The following is a 25,368-nucleotide window of genomic DNA, read 5'->3' as shown; positions in this document are numbered from 1 at the left end:
GAGGTGGAGAAGACATCATGAGGTCTTCAAAACAGAAAGGATCTGTAATACGTACACTGGACTACACAGTAATTAATGATGCTTGTGTATAAATGGCTTTTATAAAAAAGCTAACTACTTCTCAGTTATTGAATTATCATACAGGCTTTAATGGAACATCCCATTCCTGTTTCCAAATGCCATAGAACGTTGTAAAACTAAAACTGGTGCATGCCAAAGAGCTGTTGGTGATCTCATTCTTTTTTATTGATTTTATCAATCTTATGTTATTTTATCTTTTAATTTCTATAAAGTCTTTAAAGTCTTCTACCACTGTCCACTTGGTACACAGTTAAATTTACCTATAAAGAAAAAGTTTTTCTTAACTATGATCTCAAAGCAATGAAACACAAAGTGGAGTGGCAGGTCTTCAATTACTTTATAGTTATATGTATGACCTTATTCAACAATTTGGCCCCATTTTTTCCTTTTAAAATAAAACAAATTGATGGGATGTGTTTTAGTATAATATAAGAAATTTAAACAATTTAAAAAGGAGAGAGCATCACTAGAAAGCTGTAATAGTGATATTTAAGGAGATCCTTTGTTGACCAGGATCACTGAAATCTGATTTCTGCACTTATCTGTGTTACCCAAACCAGAAGGATCCTGCTTAGGCAATGCCACATTAGAGTAGGCAGTTGGATAATGTCAATATTTTTCTCTGTAGCATTGGAAACAGAGCAAAATACTCCCAAGTGTGAAAATACTGCAAAGTGGCACTGAGCATTAGAGTTGCAATTTGTAAGCTCAGTGAAGTTTTCCTGTAGACACTAAAGAGCTAAAATAATTGTAATTAAAAGTGGGTATTGTCATGATCACGCTGAGCTTTCATCTCAGTGTTAGCAAGAAGGACACTGGGGTTTTAAGCTTTTGTTTTTATTGACGTCATGCCTTTAAAAATAGGATGGAAAATTCTTGGCTCTAAAGCACAAATTCACAAAGGAAACTGTGTTATGTGTCTGGTGAGTTATGGGTATGACACCTCTCGGGGGGAATAAATGTGTTATTCTTCTGTATAAACATACCACACAGATCTTTTTTGTCCTTCATATATTAAACTGAGCTGTCAGGCTAAATTCGATCAGTGTTCATAAGGTGATACTTTTCAAGCTGCTTTTGAAAGCCAGTTTTATTCAAGCTCATTCAAGTAATCCTGTCACACACAAGCAGGATGAGCTGATGCCATGAGCATTTGAGAGAGCAGCTCCGTGGCCAAAGCAAATCGATAGGAAGGAAGGGGGGGTGACAGAGAAACCCAATATATTTTCCTTCCCAGCCCCTGAGATGGAGCTAATCTTGTGCTAAGGTTATCCAGTTCCTATTGATAATTGGAGAAAATGAACACGCTTGTTGTGTTTTCTAATTGTTCGGTGTCCGGTGCTGCTACCTCATGTCCTCTTGGCAGCCCTGGGACCGTCTCATCTCAGCGGTGCTGTGCCACGGTGTCACGGGGTGGATCACAGCACAGCATCCAAATGGGGAGCGGGAAGGTGCCATTCAAAGCCACCCCGGCCTGGCATCAGGCTGGGCAGATGTTCGGCGAGGCCTGGCTCTGCTTACGGCAACGCTTGGCCCTGGGACGGGTTTAGGGCCAAGCCCCACAGCCAGCCTGTTCCCCAGCAAAGCAGACACCCCGCCAGCTCACCCCATGTCTGCTGCAAGAGCACTTGCAGGGTCGGAAGTGAGGGTACAGTCTAGGAAGATTTAGAGAAGATTTTGTCTCCCTGAGCTGTCTGAATTGCTCTGAAGTGTCAAAGTGGCAAACAAGAAAATGGCCGTTGTTTCTCCAGGCTTGCAAAAGGCCTTTGGCAAGCTCCTGAGCTAGATAAAGGCTGCTGCAGAAGCTAAGTGGTTGTGAAGCAAGAAGCAAAGGACTGTTACCAGCAAAATGTGGCTAAAGACAGGAGAGTGAGGAGTTATTTTCATCATGGTCTCTTTGCAGCACAGTGTCAGTTTAAGAGATGCTGAAACCTGAAGTTCTCTGCTCTGAGTTGGTCAATGGAAAAGGCAGGAGGGCAAGCAGCAGCACTTACACATGCTGTAAGGTTATCTGGGAGAGCTGGGGTCATGGAGCAGTTAGACACTGTGGAGAGGCCTCATCCAGCTGAACAGGGACTGAAACTGGGTCTGGATGTACCCAGAGCAATGTGCATCAAACCAGGCCACTCAGGCACTGAAGCAGCTGGGACGACTTGAAACGGGGCTGGATGTTCCCCTAGATGGTTCCATGCATGGTCCTGGTCAGCCTCTGGCTAAGGGAGGTGTTGCAGAAGCTGGAGGAGTGCAGCAGGACAGCAGGAAAAATACCCAAAGGTGACCAGGCATGTGGGGAAAGTCTTACAGGAAGAAAAGGTGGGAAGATAGGAGCTGAAAAACTTAAAAAGGAGATAAAAGGGGAAACACTTTTGTGAAGGAATGATGCTGATGGTTTGTAGAGAAGTCTTTTTATCACAGACTGGCAAGAACCAAGTGGAATTAAAAGGTGGTAAATGGAAACCTTGTGGAAGGGATATGACATGCTAAGAAGCTTGCTGCTGTGGGCAAGAACTTGAGCACACTCAGATGAGACTCGAGATTTATGCACATCAGCAGCCCATGCTATGTTTCCATGATTCTAGAAAGCCTTGGAACAAAATCTCATGCTTCTGGATATCAACTGATCTTCTGAGAGATCAGCAGATCTTATGTGCTGGACAGGTTACCTGACCTGTGCTGGCTGCAGGGGCTTTACACCCGCTCTGGAAAAATCTTACTGCTTGCTGGAATCAGCAGATCTCACGTGGAAATCAGCAGATCTCATGGTAGGAAACATGGTGCCTCAGCCTGATTTAGAACGGATTGTCCATGTTTCTGTGAACCCAGGTGTGCTTTACAAATGCTGTGATTACAAGATCTATATTTCTCTAACTAAAACACCAAATTGAAACCAGAAGCTAAAGGTCGCTCTTTGTGCTCAAGGCCTTTATCATCAAAGAAAATCCCCCGATTAATTTGTCACCATTACTTCCTATGTGGGATGTTTCCAGCCTGTTTGAGAAGAGCCCATTGCAATAAACACTCCAGTGCTGGGAGCTGGCTGATGACTGCATCAGAGTTACATAGTTAATGAGTAATTTACTGCTTCCTGACTGAAAAGGTTGGGAAACAAGAATTTTTCCCTATTGGAAATGAACCTTTTGCTGTGCATATGTGTGTACGTGTATGTGTTGAAGCAGGATTGAGCTATGGTGTTGCTTTCTCTTAGGGTCTGTTAGGATGATACAGCTGCATGCATCCATTTCCTATTAGGAATGCAATGATTTGTAGGAGAGAGGGGTGTTTTGATGTTCTCTACTTCACTTTCCTCTAGAAAGCCATGTCCCATTTTTGCTAAGTAATGAGTTGCTTTTAAAAAAATATCAAACATCAAGTGCTTTCAATATACTCACAGTATACAGGATATAGGAGTTACATTTATGGCGTATGTTCTGTTTAACAGCTGGATGAAATAAATTGTTTCATGTGAAATATTGGAGGACTCTGCATTCTCAGATCAAGGCCAGAAGCAGCTCAATGACTGAAGAATTGTCAACATCTTGTGCAATTCCACTAAGTGCTTCTTTTCATTGATCTGCAACTTTATTGTTGACAATTAAATCCATTTCAACGCAGAAGATAAACATTTTTAACAGGAGGTAGCAAAATCTTTTGTCCTGAATGATTTTTCTCTGTTTTATAATTAAGTACAAAGTGTGTCACAAGTCTTGCTATTCAGTTGTGCTAAATACCTGCTTACTGTGGAATAATTGGTATCAGCAGATGACAGAGCTGCTTGTAACATGCTTTCAAAAGCATGTCTTTAATTTGCATAATCAAATACTTTGTTAGTGTCCTTGGAAATTAGGATGAAAGATGACTGTGTGCTAAAAATGAAAAACTGTTTTTAGCAAATTATGTGTATCCAGTACAACAGATGAATTGCTCTGGGGCCTTTCTGATATGCGTTGGCTGGTGTACCCAACAATTTCCTCCATCCTTTGCAGTAATAGTTTCTGTCATCTGCCTTTATTTATCCAAATGTTTCATTGACCAATGTCTAATCAATATGAAATGTACAATCAGGTCTTAAATCTGATTAATTATTTCAAGCCTTGTAAAATACTTGTTGAAGTATACCTCCCAGGGCTGGCGGTCAGTGGGGTATGCATTTTCTGGCTTCAGAGAAGTTATGATAGCTTGTATTGGTTGTGACAGTTTGTACCAACTGCCCACTTATCCATGTTAAAACTGAAGGAAATAGTTTTATATTTTTTGAAAGATCTAATTTTTTATCTTGCATGAAGAAGTTTTCAGCAAATTTTAGTTAGAGGTAATATTTTCAAGAGAAGAGTTTAACTTAACAAAGTAGAAGAAAATACATGCTATTTTTAAATTAAATAATTCTATAAAAATGTGAGTAAGATTTCTGTGGCAGGCTGAACGCTCAGTCCCAGGGATCATGCTAGTAGGTACAAAAGCGTGAAAATTCCTATAATTTTCAAGCGTGTGCTGTAAGGACTTGGAGCTTAATCCAAAGCCCTCACAAAGGATGGGAAGATTCAGTGTTGATTCTGAATTGCTCTCTCCAGATGACTTCTTACTCCCAAGCCAGACAGAGAGAAGATGAATCCTGATTTGGAAGGGAGGAGCAGTGACAGGGTACTATATATTCTTGTTTCTGAATCAAACTCAGTTGTTCCAGACCTTCACATGGAAAAGTTGGATGATTTGTGTTTCAAAAAAAGGTTTGGTCTCTGTAATTTGAATGCATCATGCATGAGATTCTCTAAGGAGACTTCATTCCCCAAGGATTGCCAGGTCAGGTCAGAGATGCCCAGTTCACACATCCTTGGCTGCTGCTCGGGAATTGGCCAGCGTGGCACTTGGCATCTTTGGTGCAACCAAACACACTGAGCCTGTCTGCAAAGAACACTTGATCAGGCAAAACTAGCATGTGTAATGAATTGGTGAATCTCTGGGAATTTCAAATTTGGCAAATATCAACAGAGCATTTCTTTTGGCTGAAGAAGAGTTGGGCTTCATCTTGTGGCTATGATGCTCTCCTCTGGCCATCCTATAACTCTTTTGGATCATGCAAATGGTACAAAGGAGCCCAAACACAGAGTTTAGGTCAAATTTTACTGCCTTGTGCCTTAGGAAGACAGGCAACAGCATTTCAGGTGAATGCTGCATATGGGCTGTGTTCATTATAAAAATCCACATCTTTCAATGGAAGTGTTTGCATGCACTGTGTGTATTTCTGTGTTAACTGTGTGTATACATATAACAGATATGGGTTGAAATATAAATGTATATGTATTACACGTGACATATACATGTATACAAACACATGTGAGTGCATGTGTATACGTGTGTGCTCAGAGAATGTATATAAAATATGATGTAAAGTCACAGATACAGTCTCTCTAGTTCACATGCAGTCATTTGGTTTACTTACAGGTCTTCACAGTGTGGCCTTGTCTGCTCCTCTGGTGCTATTGAGCCAACTGAGTAATAATCACGTAGACACAGCCAAGTGATAACTGCGCTTGTGTTACTTGGAGGGGACTGAGTTCTGCATCTTGTGTGATCCCCAGATTTTGTTAGTTAAGTGAAAAATAGAGAAATTTGGGAGTTAAGACACATCAAAGGGCAAAGACAGGAAAGCAAGATAATGGAAGTTGCATGTGCTGTCTGGGTGGTACGAGCTTAGCCAATATTTTTCTTCAGTCTTCAAAGAACATCGAACTATGGCTTTATTCCTTTCTCAGTAAAAAGACCGACTACTGCTGGATGCAATATCAACCCCATGGAAAAAGGGGAGCCTCTGTCAGCACAGAATTTACATCGCAGTTACTTTATCCAAAATAGAATATGGAGACTGACATCAAATAAAGTTAGCTTGTTTACTTATTTAGCTGTTTGGATGAAAATGATTTCCCATGTTTCATAAACAAACTCAAAAAGTAGTGTATTGGCTTGTCTGTGTCAGAAGCACATGAAGGACTTTTTCCACTTAATTTTTACACCAGGATGGCCAGTCAATGCTCAGAAGTAATGTGATGTGCAAAAATCTGCTGGTAGCAAAAAAGTAATCCTGTATGTATGACCTTGAAATACTGTTGATGAAGGCTTGAGCCTTCCGTATGAAACGTAACTGGGGTCGTTTATCACTGTTGTGGGATTTGAACTCCCGAAATAGATATTGTGGGATGAAGAATTCATTCTGATTTATATAGTGTAATTATCAGCCATGCGGGAATGCATGTACAGAGCATACAGGAGTTAGACTGCTGGACATCTGACACCGTTTGGGGGTATAGCGTGGATTAAAAGGTGTAAGACAGAGAGAAGGAGAAGGTGTGCACACATTCAGTGTTTGACACTTGGAATAATATTATCCTACTAAATACGGTGTTTTCTAAGCTGCATACTAACAGGAATGGTACTTAAGGGGCTGTGTAATGAAGATGTAAGCAGCAGCAAAAAATACCCAGGAGACACCTAGGATTCCTAGCCCCCTCTCCAGGGGAGCAGGAGCAACTGTGTGAGGAACAAACTCCCCAGCAGTGAGCTGTGCTGAATAAATGTTACACACACCAGAGACTCTAAAAATATCAAATGGAAAGATTTAACTAATGCACAGAGCACAAGATATTCCCCGTAGATTTGGAAGTATCACCTCTGCAGGGTTTTCAGACAACCTACTGTATTCATCTTGTAGAGAACTTCTAATGACAAGACTAAGCCCTCAAAGCCCTAATTATTACACCTTTCTGTCAAAAATCAAAATATTGTAACTCTTAAACCTTGTAAGGTCTAGGAACACATATCCACCTATTTCTGAACAAACTGTTGATCATTTCTTTCCTCTTTGGGGTCCTGTCTTAACACACATGGTGATCAATCTCTGTCTAACTTACAATGTTTGATCAAGCAGGACTGATCCAAAGAATTAATGCAAACTGAGCTTCCTTTATTTATAACCTGCAAGGTAATAGCAACGAGATAGACCTTGGGCATACAGCGGAGTAATTATTTTTATTCCTGTGGAGTATCACTGTTGCCACCATGGTCTTCTGATCCAAATTCATGGGGGAGCCTCTGTGCGTGTTTGCATACACCAGAAGTGGTTAAAGTATGTCCTCATCAAAGAAGTCTGGTTATTTGTCTCTTCCCTTTACCTTCCTTTCTCCCCCCCCTCATTTTTTTTCTCCATCTCCTGTCCACAGACATTAAAACAATCACCAGGCTGTTGCTGTTGCACAGGACGTGTAAAACATGTAGTAACAGGGACCTGACATACTTTGCTGGGCCTTCTGCATGAAATTAAACCCAAATGGTGATGAGTTATTTGACACATTCCTGCCCAGCCCTCTCTGGCAGTTCCAGTGATTCAGAGGTTGGAAAATACTGTCACAGTGTGCCTTGACTATGGCCTGGACAAATACACTTTCCAACATATTTACTTGTACTCTTTTGCATCAAGGTTTGACCAACGTAGCTGTCAATGATTTTCTCTGAATGTCTATTATTTTATTATGCATTTATTCATTTTACCCCTTAAAATTGGCAGAAGAATGAATAAATATTTTATGTCTTAAGATTATTTAGAAACCCAGTTATTTTTTAAGTGATAATCTTGTCCCAAGCCCTTTTAAATCTTATATGTTTGCCCCAGGCTTCATTTCAATAATTGCCAAAGATGCAAGTCTGGCTTGCCACTGTGGCTGTGCAGTATTGACCTAAGTGGTGCTCCTAAATCCCAGTGCAGCTGCAGGCACTCGCCTTCCCAATCTTGGGTCAGCAGCATTCCCCCAGCACTTGTTCTGAGGGGAGTCATGCATCGAATATTCATTGGCAGAAATCTGGGGGCGTGATTCAAGTAGGAGATTGCTCTAGATCCCCAGAGAGCTGAGCTCCACTGTACTGAATTTTAAAATTACAATAGCAGTCATTAGTGTTAAAGAGACACAGTTGGAAAACCAAAACAAGTCATTCCATGACCAGCCAAACCAAGAAAGCCTGCTTTCCTACCAGTAAGTGTTTTAAGTTTCAGAACTTGTGTAATAAGGCACAGAGCTCACATTGCATTTATTCCCGCAGTGGGTTAGTAAGGGAGTGATGATAGAGTAACAGTAAAAGAAAATAATAGTAATAAACAGGCTTTCTCTTTGCAAGCAGGTTGTTTATTTTTGAGGAGCGTTATTGGAGGAAGAAGGAGAGAGGCAGATGCACACACATGCAGAGTGTGGTTGCTTAACTCTTATGTCTTCAAAGAAAATGTGTTTCAGGACTAATTATGTTGCCTTCTCAACTTCTTTGGCCATTCTTCTGAAGAATAATGTCCAAACTAAATGTCATAAAAGAAAATCAAGGCAAAAATACGTTATTTCCCCTACCCTTTTATTCTGTTCTTTGGAAGCCCAAGTGATAGTAACGTTCTTGTGAGCACGTAATAGTAATTAAGGATAAAAGGATGCACCTACAAAACAAATGTTTCTCCAGGCAGAGAGAGCAGTGCAGCCAGGCTTCCTGCAGAGCTCTCCCCCTGCACCGTGGCTATTTGTGCTTACATGTTCAACTAGATAGGTTCTGTGGGCTTTATGTGATCGTTTAGGCACTGCTTTTGCCAAATACACATACAGGTGATGTTGCCTAGCTTCAAAAATTCATCAGCGCTGTTTTACAGCCCCAAATCTTGGAGTTGTGCAATTATTGTGACAATCCCGCTCTCTTTAATGATCAGTGAAATGCTAGCGTGTTTGCACAGGAGAGTTAGGAAACGAATCCCTAGGAGGCAGGAGCCAGGAGAGGGGTACAGCAAACCCAACGTCTGTTGTGCTGAAGAAACAGGACAAAGCAGATCACAAACCCTTCCGGGTATTTGCCTTCAGGCAGATGCAGTAATCTTGTGGGAGGTCTGAGTCGAGAATTTTAGAGCTTTTGAACCACTACACTCAAGTTGTGTGTACTTGCCTTTTTCACGTGTTAATGAAGACACCAGCAACTTTCTCCTTATGATAAAACAAGAGAGGAAATATTAGGAGAAGGCCCTGAGGACTAGGGACACAGCTGGAAATGATTTTGGTTTTGGTTCAGTTTCATGTTGGCATGGTTCTTTATGAAACCAAAATGTCTGCCACGAGTATAACTCCAGCAAATCAGTTTCGCTTGGTTTTGCCCATCTTGTCACACATTGACCTGTTTTCTCTCTTTCTTTTGTTGCAGATAAAGAGTTAGGAGTCAGTGCGCTAGCCGAAAATGCCGACCCTGGTGCTAGGGGGCCAGCTGTCCCGAAAATATCAGGATTAGAGAGGAGTCAAGAGAAGAGCCAGGACAGCAGCAAAGACCCAATACTTGAGCCTGTGGTGCCTAAAGACCCTTGTCCTCAGGCGGCCCAGCCTTTGGCCCAGCCCCAGCTGGAGCCGCAGCCGGAGGCGCCTTGCCCCAGCCCCGTGCTCGCCCCGCGCCCAGAGGCTCCAGCCCCGCCGGCCCCACCGCCAGCCGCCCAGCCGCCGCCAGCCCCAGAGGAGGCCACCCGCCAGCCCGCACCGCAGCCGCCCATCCAGCACCCGCCGCGGCCACAGTCACCGGTGCAGCCAGCCCATCCCAACCTCCCTCCGGTGCAGCCCCATCCAGCCGCTCAGAGCCTCTCGCAGCCGCTCTCCGCCTACAACAGCAGCAGCTTAAGCCTCAACAGCTTAAGGTAGGAGAGCAGAAAGGCGAGCGTGCCCAAGCCGAGTCCTTGCACGCTTGCTGCCTGGTGGCGATGCTGTACAGGGCTTGGAGGAGGTGAAGAGGGGTTAGGACAAAGGTGACACAGCACGTCCTGCCTCATATGTGGGAAAAAAGGGGGGCTTTGTGCATTCTACCTCAAATTCTTCCCAGGATTGCTTTATTTTTATCTGGTGTTCCCAGAACTGCTTGGTGATTTCGAGCACATAGTTAATTGGCTTTTACTTTTCCTGCCTGTTGTTGCATAATCAGGTTTTTTGAAGGTATGTTATGCAATATAGACCACTGGAAGAAAATCTCAGTTCTTGTAGGCTCAGCTGCTCTCTGAAGGCTAACTACTTCTGCCACCTTCTCCCTGTAAACCTTTTCTGCTTTCTCCAACTACTGACATGCCCTAGGGCAGTCAGTACAGCTGCTGTTGGCCCTACTGACAGCCTAATATAGTCTTGCAGCAATGACATTAAGACTTTAATTTTTTCCTGCACTGCCAATACCTTACAATTGTCAGTGTTTTTCTCCTCAGCTGGCCACAGTGAGATAAAACTCCCCTTCGATGGGGGATAACAAAGATTAACAGAGATTAAACAAACTGTTCACAGGAACACGTAACGTCTTTGTAAGTCAGGGACCTCAGGTTTCCCCTGCAGTAAGCTAACGCTCTCAGCACTGCCTTACCTTTCCCCAAATCTGAGTTTGCAGCAGGCACATGGTGTCCTTCGTCACCTGGTGAACCAGTATTATGGTTTGACTAGAGACTGGGAGTTGTTTAAGACTGCAATTTATTTTTAACCAAATTGGTATTGCTCATCTTTAAAAACCACCGCAATAAAAGCATGTTGTTACTTGAAATAATGACAAGTGGGATTAAGCATTATGTGAATATATTGTAAACACTCATTAGTAAGAAATGGAACCTGAAAAATTGCAACTAGTATAATCCTGAATATTTATTTTGCTGATTTAACTTGTCTCTTTATATTGTGGGGGTAGAGAGAGGTGTTAACAGTCCAATAAGTATATATCCATTGCTGCTTTCACGACTTCATTTCACGTTTCTGCAGTCTTCTATCTTTCTAAGTCATAGGAAAGAAATTAATTTTTTATTAATGCAGTGATCACTGATTTTGAGCTTCATTTGCCTGAAAACATGAATCAGAAGCAGTCATGTAGAAAGGACCTGATAATTAAGTAATGAATGCACAGGGCTGATTACTCCTTTGTGTGCCATGCCTGTGTTGTTGGAGGACTGAATCTCGGCCTTTTACAGGGAGGGAAAACATGTCTTGGGTTTTGGTGGGGAGAGACCATAGGAAGACACTAGATGAGGCTAGAGAAAGGAATATCTCAGTGGTATTGATAGAAAAAAAAAAGAAGAAAAAAAAAGAATAGTAACTGGAGTTTGTAATATGTAACTTATATTAGTGACATGTTTAACGTGAGCCATGCATATTTTATTGGGGTAGCATATGTGTAGGTTTGGAGCTTTTCTCTCTTCCATGCAGTGCTTAATTGCTTTTCTTTTCATTAACAGCAGCAGCAGAAGCAGCACTCCTGCCAAGACTCAGGCCCCCCCTCCACACATATCTCACCACCCTTCAGCCTCACCGTTCCCCCTCTCTTTACCAAGCCACAGCCCGCTGCATACCTTCACGCCCACCCTCCAGCCCCCTGCACACCCACATCACCCCAATATGTTTGCCCCTCCTACGGCTTTGCCTCCTCCACCGCCATTGACGTCAGGGACCCTGCAGGTTCCAGGACACCCAGCTGGTAGCACTTACTCAGGTAAGAGACAGATGGATCGTGGCCTGAGCATGTCTAGTGCGGCGCAGGAAACCACTTCTCCGGTTTTAGTCAAAATAATTCCTCTTGGTCTATTCCACGAGGGCTGCTGGTTGGGTGGAGGTGGTACTCATTGCTGAAGGATTTGGAGCAATAGCAAAACCAAAAGCCACCCAGACGTTCTCAAAGGCTTTTCTTCTTTCCTGGGAATGAAGATTTTTGGAAGCCTGTGCTTTTCTGTGTCTGCTCCCTGGGGTAAAAACACTTCAGAATTCATATGTGCCCACACAAAATCTGTGAACCCTCTAGCAATGTCTGTGCTGTAGCTGTGGTCTGTGCTCAGCCTCACTTCTCTGCAGCAAGCCTGGCTGGTGGGAAAGTCTCTGGTGGCTGTGCACACAGCAGTCCTGAGGTCGTGTACGCGCAAGATTTAGGGGTGGGAGGTGGTTAGTTGTGGAGATTTTTATCAGTGGAGTAAACTGTGCTCTTTTATACTTTGTCTGTGGGAAGATGTAATGTGTCTGTTCCTCACCAAGAGGGAACCGGGGGAAGAAAATGGAGGATAATCAGCATTCAAGTAACATTGTTTGTGACCACGCAGTGGGGGAGTCATGATAGCAGCAGCCAGTCTCTGTTCACTCACTTCAGCTTACCTGTACCTCCTCACCTGCTCTGGGACATGTCTATGTCCATACAAATTTAGGGAGAACTGTCACTTTGTGGCTCAGATGAATGCTGTAGTGAAGACAGGCTTGAAGAGAGAGAAGGGGAACTGAAAACTCATCTGTCTCTGAGGCCTTTGGGGAAGATCCGAGAGAGTTTTCTTAACCTGTACAGTGTCACGGTTTACTGTGAGGAAGTTTTAAATACAGGTTCACTACCACAGCCAGCAAAATTGGCGCAAGATCTGGAAAAGTCCCTGAGCTCATGGGGGTTGTTTTGCTTTGTTTGTGTTTCAGAACAAGATCTTCTTCGTCAGGAACTAAACACGCGATTTTTGGCCTCACAGAGTGCAGATCGCGGGGCCTCCCTGGGCCCGCCACCGTACCTGAGGACCGAGTTCCACCAGCACCAGCACCAGCACCAGCACACACACCAACACACACACCAGCACACCTTCACGCCTTTCCCTCACGCCATCCCACCCACTGCCATCATGCCAACGCCAGCACCGCCCATGGTGCGTACCCCAGGCAGAAATGTGAGGATAAGTAGAGCACAACTCTATTCTTTATTACAAAAATTTAAGAATTTGCCAGGTGGCGGGGAAGGAGTGTTCTGCTGCCCAGATGTTGTTGGGTGGTAGAGGAAGGGCTGTCCGTTCCCTGTGGATGGCACGTGTGCGATAGGTTCAGGCGGCAGCGCAGGGGCTGAGGGACGAGGCTGCTGGCCAGAGGGGCACTCGTGCTTGGGACTTCCTCGTGCTTGGAGTGGTGCACTCTGGTGCCTCCTCCAAGTCTCATAAAGACCTTGTTTTATTTTGAGGAAAAAAAACAAAACAAAACAAAACAGTCTCACTGGAACCTAATTTTCTGCATATTTTTCCTCTCTGTTGGTTGTCAAATAATAGGGAATTAGTCTATGTTACCAACAGAAAAGAAGCAACGAAATATAAAGTAACTAGTTTGTGCTTTGATCCCTTTGCAGTTTGACAAATACCCTACAAAAGTTGACCCCTTCTACCGTCACAGTGTGAGTTTTATTACTGTGTTTAAAACTGACTTAATTGCTTTTCTGTGGTGGGTTGGGATCACCACTCAATCAATGGCACAATGTTGAATCTCTCCCTAATCATCACTCCAGGATTTACCATTATCGTTCTTGGTTGCTTTGGCTTTTGAAGGCTTGCATTTGTGGTGCTTGTTTCTGGTAAAGATGCAGTATCAGCTTTTCCAATCAAAAGATCTCTTGCTCATACACCATTCGAAGACAGGTTTGATGTGAAAACAATGAGGCAGAAGAGCTGGCTGTTACATGAAGCAGGATAGAGCAGTAATTTCATCACTGTGTTTCAGTTGTGCCACAAACACTTAGATTGATATTTTTCCTGAGAAACCTGAAATGAAATGACAAACTATTGTACAAATCCTTCAGGGATAGGTAATCTAATAGTTTCTTAATATATCATATTTTGTTTTATAAAATTTGAAAACTTGTCGTATTCTACAGATTTCAAAGGCACATCTGATCCACTAGGCCTGTTATTTTTGGAAAGCTCTGTTTGGTGACACTGATGTGATATGAATCCAGCTATGCACTAGATGTGCTTTTCTTAGAACTACCAAAAACATGATTTCTTGAGATGAACTGATTTTTAATATTCTAGTTAATTGTAAAGCTTCTGCTTGTAAGGGAGGCAGGTATCTGGTTGATTATGACAAGCGTTTATAAATCTAGTAGTGATATTTTGATGAGAGAAGGAGTACTGCATCAGCACTCAGAAATTTGCAAAGCACTTGGCTTTATATGTTGGTTTTGCTTAGAAGTGGAACTGGGCAAAAAAAAAAATGGTTAATATGATAGTGTGATGATTTCTGTTGTACTGATTAAACGCAGTTCCTGCTAACAACTCATACCTGTAGTACATGTGAACAATCCTATTAATTTCTGATACCTTGTTTGAGTAACTTCACGGTATGTGAGTGCTTGAAGGATCCCAGCTGTAGAAGTATGAGGCAAACATTTAAGCTCTAGGAGAGACTCCTCTACTTAGAAGAGTCGTACTGCTCATTTGCATTGTTGTTTGCCAAATTACACTCTTGTTTGCTTAGCTTTACATTGTTTCAGAAGATAGATTATGATGAATGTGTCATGTTGCTTCAAGCAAGAACACGGAACTGGGAAATAAGCAAATGAATTTTAGAGAAGTAAAGCACAGAGGTCAACATGTCATACAGGAAACATTGAAATAGTCTCCACGTGTATATTCCTTTCAAATTTATAGTGACATAATCTTTTAAAATCTTGCAGTTACTTGAATCCCGATGGTCATTGTATTATGCCATTTAAAGCAAGAGGCTTCATGTTGTGCTCTGTCAGCCAGTGAGCCAGGCTGTCAAACCTGGCAGAGTCACGGCAGCAGAGATCTGGTCCATAGTGCTTCCCTTACCTTTTCCTTCAGGAAAGGTTTGTCCTAATGAAGTTATTGCAAAATAATCAGAATTGCATCTGTTGGATATTTAGCAAGCTAATACCAAAGATCAACATGATGTCAATAAATTATATTGGATTAACAGTCTTGCTAAAATTACAGCAAAGTCATAGTAGCCAGGACATTTCAATAATCTCTTCTAGTATGAATATAGATTATGAAGGTAAAAGAAGAACTGCTTGCATCAGTTTCCTGACCAGCTGCAGTACAGAAAAGCATGCTCTTGCTGGTTATAGGCACATACCTGATAGGGCTTTTTGTCTTCTAGAAACACTCTGAAACTCTAGTGCATCAATACATACTGTTTTAGTGATGAGTGTCTACAATAAATCCTCACTAGGTGTTCAGATGCATCTTTAAAATAAGCTGGCGATGTTATCAAAGCTTGTAAGTGAACTCTGCAGGAGAATGAGAAAGTTTATTTCAGAATTAAAATCAATTTACTTTAAAATAGGGAAGGCAGCTCACATGTAAGCTGATGGAGAGTTTTAAGATAGTTTTCCTTCTCGGCATCTTTTATTTTCCCATCTTTTTCTTTTTTGGTGAACTTACTGTAGCACAGTGAGCCTCAGTTTTAACAGTTGATGCTGAGTCTAGTGTTGCCTTTTGTTGCACCTGGCTCCAGGAAAGCTGTGTTACTGCATTGTCCCCTGAACAAAGCTGTAAGGGGAAAGTGCTGCTCAAAAGAGAGGGAATGCTGGGCAAGAAGGAAACACCAACTATTGAAGATACATTGAAAGCTGGAGGAATTAAACTACTACAAAGAGATCAGGGAGATATAATATTTATATTTTATTAATAATTCTGACCTTGAGGAAAGGTCACATTTAATTAACTTAGCAGTTGTTACAAAACTAAGGAAAGTATTCCTTATTATTAGTCATAGGTAATAGAATATTAAGTATTACGTCTCTCTCCATCTTTTGGAATTGGTCCATTACACAAAGAATTAAACGCAGAAGACGCTGGAGGATTTAAAACACATTTTAGTCATTAAAAAGTTATTGTAAATGAGGACACGTGTCTCTTAATGATTTCTCAAATGCCTGCAGTTCAGCATCAACTAATCTAAAAATTTTTTCTGCATCATTGAAAGGAGCAAGTTCAAATTAAATAGAATTAAAAACAACAATAGAAATGTGTTCTGTAAGGAGACTTCATACTTTTAAACCGAAAAAATCTTTTGACACCTCTAAGATACTGAAGTATTTTCTCAGTAGCTGTAATATGAATAAATGATCTCACAAGGTAAACTAATGGAAGGAGAATTCTTTGATTCTACGAGAAAGGATTAAGAAAAGCACATACAGATGCTTGATATAAACAAACTCATCAAAACTTTGTGATACTGATTTACTCTGGGCTGTGATTTTCTCAGTGTTTGCCCACTCCAAATGTCCAGTCTTTGCCCAGTCCTGCTTCTGCTCAGTTGGCCATTAACTCATTGATTTTGATCTTAAAAGTAGCATACAGCAGGTTCATTTTGGACCAGCTATGTTCAGATGTGAACCTTTACCAGCCAGATAACCCCTTCAGGCTTTTGACTGGCAACACCAGCAGAGTTAGCAGCCATCCCCTATTAGATCCCGAGGTTTCCCAGTGAGAACACCTTGTAATGAAATGCTTTGAACCCCGACTCCTACCAAAAAGTAATTTTGTGTGATCCCTGCATTTTCTGAGCGAGTTAACCGTGTTACAGCATGAGTAAAAGATTCACAGCCAGACCACAGAGACAATATGAGATTTGGACATTATCATTTACTTACTTGTTTCCCATGTGTTTGTCTGCATTAGTATAGAAAAGGCTTTTTTGTTTTGTTTTTGCGAAGTTGTCTTAGAATAGGATCATTGAGGTCAGTGGAAATTTACACATTTTTATGTTTAGTAGTCTGTCGTCACAAAAACAGTATCCTAAAATTTTGGGGGTTCTGCCTCAACATTTTTTTTTTAAGTAATCATTTTTGACAAATCAGTTCATCTCTCTGCTACTATTAGATGTGGCAGGATATCCTCTCAGACAGGGTAATGAAGTAAGAATTGTGCGTATTTTCCTCATTTCCTACAGATATCATTAAAATCCTAACACACTAATGGAGTTTTAATGACAGAATGTCCTAGAACATGTACATTTTTTTCCCACTCAAACAGTAGTTTTCTCAGTCCTATTTAGCTCAGTAGTCTGCCTTTTCTCTTGATATCATTTACAAACTTAAACTATTTAAAATGGCTGTGCAATTTTAAAATTAGTAATTGCAAAACAAGTCTCTTACGCTGTGATGGCCTAATCCAGGGGACAGGTTGCTGGCTGTATAATTTGGGAACTGCTTTTAAGCTCTAAAGTAAACTTCATGACATCTGTGAACATTTCATTGACTGCTTTAACTAACATCGTTGCAACAAGATCACTTCTTCAATGCTTCTCTGTTTCTCCATGTATCATTTCCCTAATACTCTGCAGGAATGCTTTTGCTGTCTTGTTCAACTGTCTGTCTTCATTTTGAAGGGCGCTTGCATTCATGTTCTTCTGTCTTTTTGTTACAGCTGTTTCACTCCTATCCTCCAGCTGTATCAGGTATTCCTCCCATGATTCCTCCAACTGGCCCGTTTGGCTCACTACAAGGAGCATTTCAACCCAAGGTAAAAACAGGAATTCTCTGTTACTGCTCAAATTCACTGGTGGTGACCCAGGTTAGATGAGAGTTCAGAACTTACTTTAGATTCCGGAGCAGCTGGAATCTGAGTTACAGCCTAATTGCAGAAAGCACAAGAGGCTTTTCCCAAGTTAACAAAACAAAGGTTATTGCTCATTGGGTTCAGATGTATCTAAATACGTTAAAAAATTGTTATATGTGATGTTATGGCTAACTTTAGAAGCAATATGATTAGTTCTCAGGTAGTACCTGTTAATGTAAGATCATCTAATAATCAAGATTTTAAGAAACCGTGATCATGATTGTTTACTCATTTCCACAGTCACCTCACAGCTCTACCACCATGCAATACACTGATTTAGTTCTCCTCTCTTTTGTGATAGCTATGGCAGTTAAATTGTTAGTTTCTTTTTTTTTCTTTTGTTTTCGTGAAGTCACTCTTGATTTATGAGCATGAGGAAATCAGTTTCTGTAGCCTGTAGTCTTTGCCACTACAGACTGAAATCAGGACTGAAATTTCTGCAGAGAAGACACCTTTCTTAAATTGGCCCATCCACTTTAATGACTGAATATGTAAATTGCAGTTCATTAGCGGGATTCTTCATATGTATGGTAATCAGTCTGTTAACAACTCTGTTGCTTAATTGTTAGTTATACTGCAGCTGATTTCTTTTTTCTTCATTTTAACATAGGAAAGATGCTGTCTAAACGTAGCATTTTTTTCTCTGAAAGATGCATTTTGTTATATTAGCTGAATATTTACATTCAAATGATGGGAAAAGCTTTAATTTTCTTCAACTGAATGTTGGCTTTTCCTGATACCCACATGGTAACAGTTCATTGTGGATGGAGTTCAGATCCTTGTACAGTGACTAAAGAGATTACCGATGCTTTGTGCCTGACATAGAGGGGTAGCAGCTTTAGCCAGCTCCAGTACATTATTGATAAGCAGCGGAGCCCAAGCTTGGTGCTCCAAATGTTGCTTTAAATGCTGTATCATACTAATCAGCTTTTCAACAGTGGAAAGAATTTCCAGTGAAACAGTCCCTGTTTTCTCACGTGTTTCGGATCACTTGAAGTAATGGGAAGTTAGTGGACAATGAAAGTTTGAAGTCTGAGATGATAATGTGTATATAAATGGATTATAGTAGTTAATCTTTTATCTTATAAAAAAAAATATCTTCATGGCTTAGGCAATATTAATGATGAAGAAATAGTATTTTTCAGGTTTTGTAGGGTCTATACGTTTTTTTTACTCATAACCACTCTCTTTCTTTATGACATTTCTAGACTTCCAATCCCATTGATGTTGCAGCCAGACCTGGAACTGTCCCACATACCCTTCTACAGAAAGATCCACGGGTCTGTAGGAAGTATTATTCTGTTTTTCTAAAGTAAAACTATTCCTTCTGAAAAGCCTGAATACATCCTCAATATGTCCAAATTAGCATCTAAAACTAAAGCTTACTCTGAAGTATATAAGTAAATGAGGGCTAGAGAAGATGTATGAGAACAATTTAAATCCTAATCCTTTTGCTCATCACTAGCAAAAACAGACACTATGCAATGGAAGAGATCTTTCCTTGCTGTCAGCTGGCATCCCCACAAGCCCAGGGTGAAGGCATAAAGCCCAATTCAATGTATAAATGTACAAACCTCTTCAAGACTACGTTTATACTCTGTAATTGTTTTTAATGTGGGTAATGACAGTTATTCCCTTGGTGACTGTATTATTGATTGCACTAGCGAAATACAAATGCACTTTATTGATCACTTGGTGCCTCAGGATTTTTGAGTTGTAGCATATGAGAACAGCATTTATTGTGTCAGCACTTCATCTTTTAGACTTTTGCTGTTCTTTGTGAATGCCACAGGGTTTGTGAATGCCCACAGGTTGTTTGCAGATTTGAATTAATATGCATTATTTGCAGTGAAAAACGTTGTGCAGTGATATTTTTAGTAGAACTCTCTGAAAAAAAGCAATAGGGAATGCTCCTTAAAAATCCATGTTGTGGTATGGTTCAACTTCTAAATACTGCAGAGCTGTCTTTAAGTAATGCCAAGTTCCAGTAGTTCAGTTTGCTCTGAATTGGTGCTGTAGTTAAGCTTTATATAAAAGGAACCAGGTGTTTTCATGTCTGTTCATTCCATCTAATCAAAAAGATAACTAGAGCCTCCCATCATTAAGTAATTTAACTTATGCTGCCTTTCAGCTTGTAGTGTATTTTTGATTGTTTCAAGATGATGTCGTGTGCCATCACCGAGTCTGCAAAAACCTCTCACACCTGTAAATCTCCTTTGCTTTTCTTTTTAGCATTGCATTTGAGAAAAGAAAGTACACCAAAAAAAATCATAAATACCCAAGAAATTGAATTTATTTTCTGTTATTAATTGGTGAATTGTGAACAAAAGAAGAGAACAAAAAATTACCTACCCCCTGAAAAAAAACAGGCCATACAAGAAACAGAAATGAGAAAATTCCTTTTCATACAACTGCTGTGCAAAGTACATCTGCTCTGATGCGAAAAATACTTAAAGCCAATTTGTGACAGAAAACATCAGGCAAGCAATTAGTCAGTAGTGGGTATCTAAATGTGCAAGTACCCAGTGCCACAGCTGCTGAACAGACACCGGCAATGGTTTGCAGGGGCACTGCAGCCCGTTCATGGGACCAGCCCCATGATAAAGCAGCCCTATCTGCTTCCAATCTTCTCATGAGCCGAGCAAGCTTTGAAAGATTAGAACAGAAGTTTGCCCAAAGGACATAGCTGTTTTTCTTCGGAGTAGTTAACTAGCCATTTTTGTAGCATTAAATCAACAAATTAATGCTGATGCCAGAGGACAGAGCGCTCTGTGTGAGGCTTGTTTAGTTGCTTGTCAACACTTAGGTACAACAGCCATGGGGGGAGGGAGACCGGCTCGAAACGGAGGCTGAGGACTAATTATTATCTGAAAGGGCTTCATTTGAAAGTAAAATTATAACATTTTAATTTTGTCTCTTAATGAAGCAATACAAATTTGTTAATTAGAGCAATTGTTTGAGTGACAGGCATGTAACCAAGCTGTCATTTCTTCTTCACAGTTGACAGATCCGTTCAGGCCCATGTTGAGGGTAAGAAACCTTCTTGTGATACAGTTTGTCGAGCTCGTTTTAGTCCCCAACAGGTTACCGCAGCAGACTAATTATAAATTAACACTATGTTTCATCTTGGGTATTTTGCACCATGTTTGTTGAGCAGTGTGGTCAGTCCTTTGCGTGCTTCTTGTGGTCACTCGAGGAAGATGTCCAGTTTTGAAGGTGGAAGTTGCCTCACACAGCCCTATAACATGAATACTAAATATTCATTAAATATTGATAATCCTCCTATTGCCCTGGCCACAAGGCTTCATGTGCCAATCTACAAACTGCCCTGGCAGTGATTCCATTTCACTGTACTGCAGACAGAAGCATTTTGCTTTTATTATTTACTGTGTGTTTTCAGTTTTACTCAGTATGGAACTTCCTACCCAAGTATCTTACTGTCTAGCATAGACAGACAATCCAGTTCAAAAGCAAAATATTTTAGAAATAAGGATCAAAAGATCCAGTCTTAAAGTGATCCAAAAGGGTTCTTTTGATGATTTTTCAACATGTTCAAGAGGTCTAGATTTTGATTGTACAGACCATTAAATCAATAGCACAATTGGCAGCTATGAATAAGCAAAAGGCTTGAATTTAGGCTTGTGTGTGGGAGAGAGGGGATTCATTTTTTTCTTCCATTTTTAATTGTTGGTTGATCAACATCTAGAAAAAGAAGGCAAGACCCTATGCCGTAGTTTGTATGTGTAAGTTACCAGTAGCTTAGGAAGCGTCTTTCATTCACGTCATTATTTTTAAATCTATGCAGAAATTATTATTCATGTAGTTAACTGTAGACCCCTAAATAACAAGATTGTAGAAAGTGTATCCTGAATGAGTATTTTTCAGACATCATTTCCAGATATTCTGAAAATGGACTACAAAATCAATAAAAAAGCGAAATAACGCTCTCTTGTCTCTCTCTCGGTGCCATGATTTAAAAGCATGGTGACAGAGGCATGGCAAGAGCCACCTTAAGCCATTTTGCCTTCCCAGCCAGATTGAATTGACTGACCTCCAAATTTTTGAGTATATTGGTGAGCCAAGATTTTGGATGTATAGACCAGGAGTTATATGAGGGAGTCAAATTCATTTTGAGAACCAGACTGGTATTTTTATGTGGTTTTATTTTTGTTTGGTTTTGTTTTTAGTGGAAAGGCTAGTCTTAGAATAGCAGCGCTTTTGGAATTGAACTCAATGTACAGTTTTGAAGCAATCCAGCCATGCGGAGTAGCTGCTAACAGGCAGGTAGTTTCATCAGTTTCAGCAATGAGAGCTGCATTCTCAGCCAGTGGCATCAGAAGATTGCAAGACTGTATAAAAACAAGCATGGGTTTATCTGGAGAGGAGGGTGACCAGCAACGTTCCTAGGATAAAGCATCACAGGTATTTGAAAATTACTAATTCACATTGTATTCCTTTTGTTTTTTTTTTTTTTTCTTTTTCCAGAAACCTGGAAAGTGGTGCGCTATGCATGTTCACATTGCCTGGCAGATATACCATCATCAACAGAAAGTCAAGGTCAGTCTTTTGGGCACACCTGCATTCCAGATAAATTGCACTGCGCAAACCTGTGAGAGAAAGTTTGTCTCTTGCTGTTAGTAGTTCTGTGCCATGGCTAATGGCTTGTTAAACTACCATAAGTAGCATTATAGCGTAACCTTCCATTTCACAGGGATGGCATATTTGAATTTAAAACCTAAACACGGAGTCTCAAAGGAATGTCTGAGATGCTATAGAGCAAGGACACCAGATCTCAAGCAATAGCAAACAGTTTATAGCTAGAGAGAGCTAAATGGGTGTGCCTGTGAGCTACAGCATTTCTTTTATTTATGGCTGAGGACACGAACATATTGAGATTAAATTATTCTAAGTCTGGAGAAGCTAGGCACATGTGTCCTATTCCTCTTATTAATGTTCACAGACATAATGGGGCACGGGAAGATTTCTGTCCCTGCTATGTTATATCCAGCATGGCTGCACAGGCTCCCATCAGTCTTTTTTCACAACCCACGTTACAGCTGGAGGCTGGCTCCAGGACATGTCTGGACTGATCAGGCAGCCACAGCTGCTCAGATGATGTTGTCCAGAGACACTGTCTCATGGCACTGAAGGTACAAGGGTGGAAATAATTTCTTTGTTGTACATGCTTTGAGACTTGATTGTAAGGGCTATGGCCAATTTAGTCCTAAAAGAGAGGTCATATTAAAATAAATAGTTTATTCATTTCATAATTAGGGTATTTCTGTTCTTTCCTTAACTCTATTTTCATTACATATGGGCTTAGTGAAGAAGGTTCCTTTCCTGTTACAGCATTTGCATGTAAAAAAAAATCTGTGTTGCTCCTAAAGTTTTTCATTGTATAAAAGGGAGGAAAGGTTTGCATTCTTGACTGTTTGGCTTTTTACTTCAGGTGTAAATGGCTTGTGTTAGAAAGTGAAATTAACTAGAAGTCCATACCACTTTGCAGTCTGTGTATGCAACCGAAATGTGTAAGATAGTGCTATAAGAGTATGAAGATGTTGAACAGCTACTAAAACCTGCAGCTAATAGAGTTTAAAAATAACCCTTTTAAACAAGGTTGACAGGTTAATTTGCTGTAGTAGACATATCTTTCCTCTGCTTCCTTATGTTTCCCCTGCTAGTGATCTTCATTCATCTTCCCATTATCAAAAAAGACAAGATTATAGACCTAGAGAGTTATATGTCCCTTTTTTATTTTATTGAAAAGGTATTTTCTCAAAATGAAATTATTATTCCCATGTTATCTGTGTCCTTTGAATCTTCCTTGATTTGATATTCAGAGAGAGGTCATACTGGTGTATTTATAACTCACGGTAAATGCCATTTTCATACAGCCATTTCTTTTACCTATTACTTTTCTAGCTTGGATGTTTAAAAATAGTAATAATGTCCAGAAGTTCAGGAAAGGAAGTTACTTGACTTTTTGAGGCTGTGGATTATGATAATTTCTAAAATAATTGGGAAATGTATTTCACTGTCTCAGTTGAGTCAAAAAATGAGGTAAGGTCTGCAGTAGTTAAGGCGAGGTGGTTTATGTCCATGTGAGCCATCAGCCTCCCACACGGGAGCAAAGTCCTCCCCTCTGCATGCCACCAGGAAGCATGAAATCTCTGTCTGAGGGTTCACACAAGATGGTTTCTCCTATCCAGAGGTTGTGAAGGTGTCTTTTCTTCTGCACAAGCTGAAGCAGCTGCCTGTCTGTAGAGCAGGGAATAAAATACATTTACTCAGAAACTTCAAGTTTGCATGCAGTGCCACCGGACTGCCTGCAAAGTATGGAAGAATTGCTAACTACCCAGCCAGCTAGTAATTGCTTGCAGAGGGCAGCACCAGGCACTGGAGAAGCAGGCAAGACAGGAAGCTTTAAAACACAACCTTTGTGACCCCAGGAAAAAATGCATGCAGCTGTTGATGCTGTTTGCCTGCCTGTACCTCTGCACCAAGACACTGTTCAGATCTGGGTAACCTGTCTGCACGCCCAGGGAATTCCTCAGACACAGCCAGGGCTGGATACCAGCTCTGAGCACAAAGCAGTTGTGCACTGTGGCTCAGGCTGACCAGCCTGTTACTGTTCTGGCCTGGATTCCAGAGAGAATTTATGCTCCATAATTGGCTCTCTTTTAGGCAAGGACTTATGGCCTGGTCTAACATGACATGAAATTATTGCAGGCATTTGCATTGCATTTAGTGGGCCCTGAGTTAAGGTGTTAAGCATTTGCTGGACTTGAAATTAGTTCATAAGGATTATCAGCAAGAGGGGTGCTCTCTCAAACAGCAGCTGGGTATGAAATGATTCTGATCAATTTTCTTTGGTACTATTTTAAGGTAAATCTTCACATTTAAAAGTCCTTTAGCACAGCCATGATATTTCCGTTCCTCTTCAGACAGGGGATTTTTTCATTATCAGAACAGTACTGTTCATATGGCTGCAATTAAGGTTTCAGCCAGCTTTTGCTATTCTGAGTAATGCTTGTCAGAGGTTTATAACTTGGTTGTTAAGAAGAAGAATAAAAAGAGCTCACAGCCTGAAAAATCTGGCACACAGCCTTCAGCTGAGGCATTTGTATCTTCTGAACTTTCTTAATTATTGAAGTACTACAGTGTTGCTTCCTTAAAAGACATGACCTTAACTTGGCCATCTTTTGCACTTCAATATTTTTGCAGGCCATTATCTCAAAACATTGATAAAGCCTCTTTTTTTCTTCCTTTTTTTTTTTGTGCTCATAGCTACATAGACATGTTATTAGCACTTGAAAAACAGCTACTAGGCATGCACATTAACTTGGTCATAACTTTTTAATATGCATATTTATATCATTGTAACAGTCTGTACTCTGAGCTGGCACAGTATTAAATATTGATTTATTAAGCGGAACATGCTCCAGAATTACTGTTAAGATCTACTGGTTCAGTGTTACACATTTGTAAATCCTTTCAGCTGACCTGCACAATTAATCAGCAATCTGTGTTTAGGGAGTTCTGGCAGCACAGGTAATTGGGAATTTGGTTTTCCTCTGCATTCTATAAAACTATTGAAGTAGGGACCACTAAAATGAGCCTATGGCACAAAGAAGAGCCCATCTTTCATCCACTTATCATTTACAATACAGATACCTAAGCAAATATACCTTAAAAGGGAAAGTCTGCTTATTGTAATACCATATAAATAAAGACAGTGACATACAGTGCTTCGAATTTGGAGTGCAAGCTATCTAAATGGGACTTAAGTTCTTCAGACACTAATACTCTGTCTGTAACTTGACTTATTTTAGTACCCATCTTGCTCAGTTGTAGTCTGAGAGGCACTGAAAGATGCACAGCATCAAGTGTTTCCCAATTGCAGC

At 40.7% G+C, this 25,368-nt stretch overlaps 1 protein-coding gene across 2 annotated transcripts in view; it reads left to right on the top strand.

Annotated features, from left to right (window-relative positions):
• AUTS2 (activator of transcription and developmental regulator AUTS2) overlaps positions 1-25,368 on the top strand; it is a 760,738-nt gene that overhangs the window by 722,903 nt on the left and 12,467 nt on the right. The window contains exons 7-14 of one of the 2 annotated variants that reach the window (XM_032200715.1): positions 9,292-9,769; positions 11,330-11,583; positions 12,540-12,760; positions 13,228-13,272; positions 17,273-17,368; positions 18,673-18,744; positions 20,465-20,494; positions 21,950-22,021. In XM_032200715.1, the coding sequence (XP_032056606.1) occupies positions 9,292-9,769; positions 11,330-11,583; positions 12,540-12,760; positions 13,228-13,272; positions 17,273-17,368; positions 18,673-18,744; positions 20,465-20,494; positions 21,950-22,021 (1,268 nt within the window). Of the gene's footprint in view, positions 1-9,291; positions 9,770-11,329; positions 11,584-12,539; positions 12,782-13,227; positions 13,273-17,272; positions 17,369-18,672; positions 18,745-20,464; positions 20,495-21,949; positions 22,022-25,368 lie in introns of both variants that reach the window. The other variant, XM_032200714.1, reaches the window with a different exon arrangement.

This window comes from Aythya fuligula, chromosome 20 (assembly GCF_009819795.1).
Source record: "Aythya fuligula isolate bAytFul2 chromosome 20, bAytFul2.pri, whole genome shotgun sequence".
Taxonomy (NCBI): domain Eukaryota; kingdom Metazoa; phylum Chordata; class Aves; order Anseriformes; family Anatidae; genus Aythya; species Aythya fuligula.
This window is presented reverse-complemented; position numbering and strand designations above follow the sequence as displayed.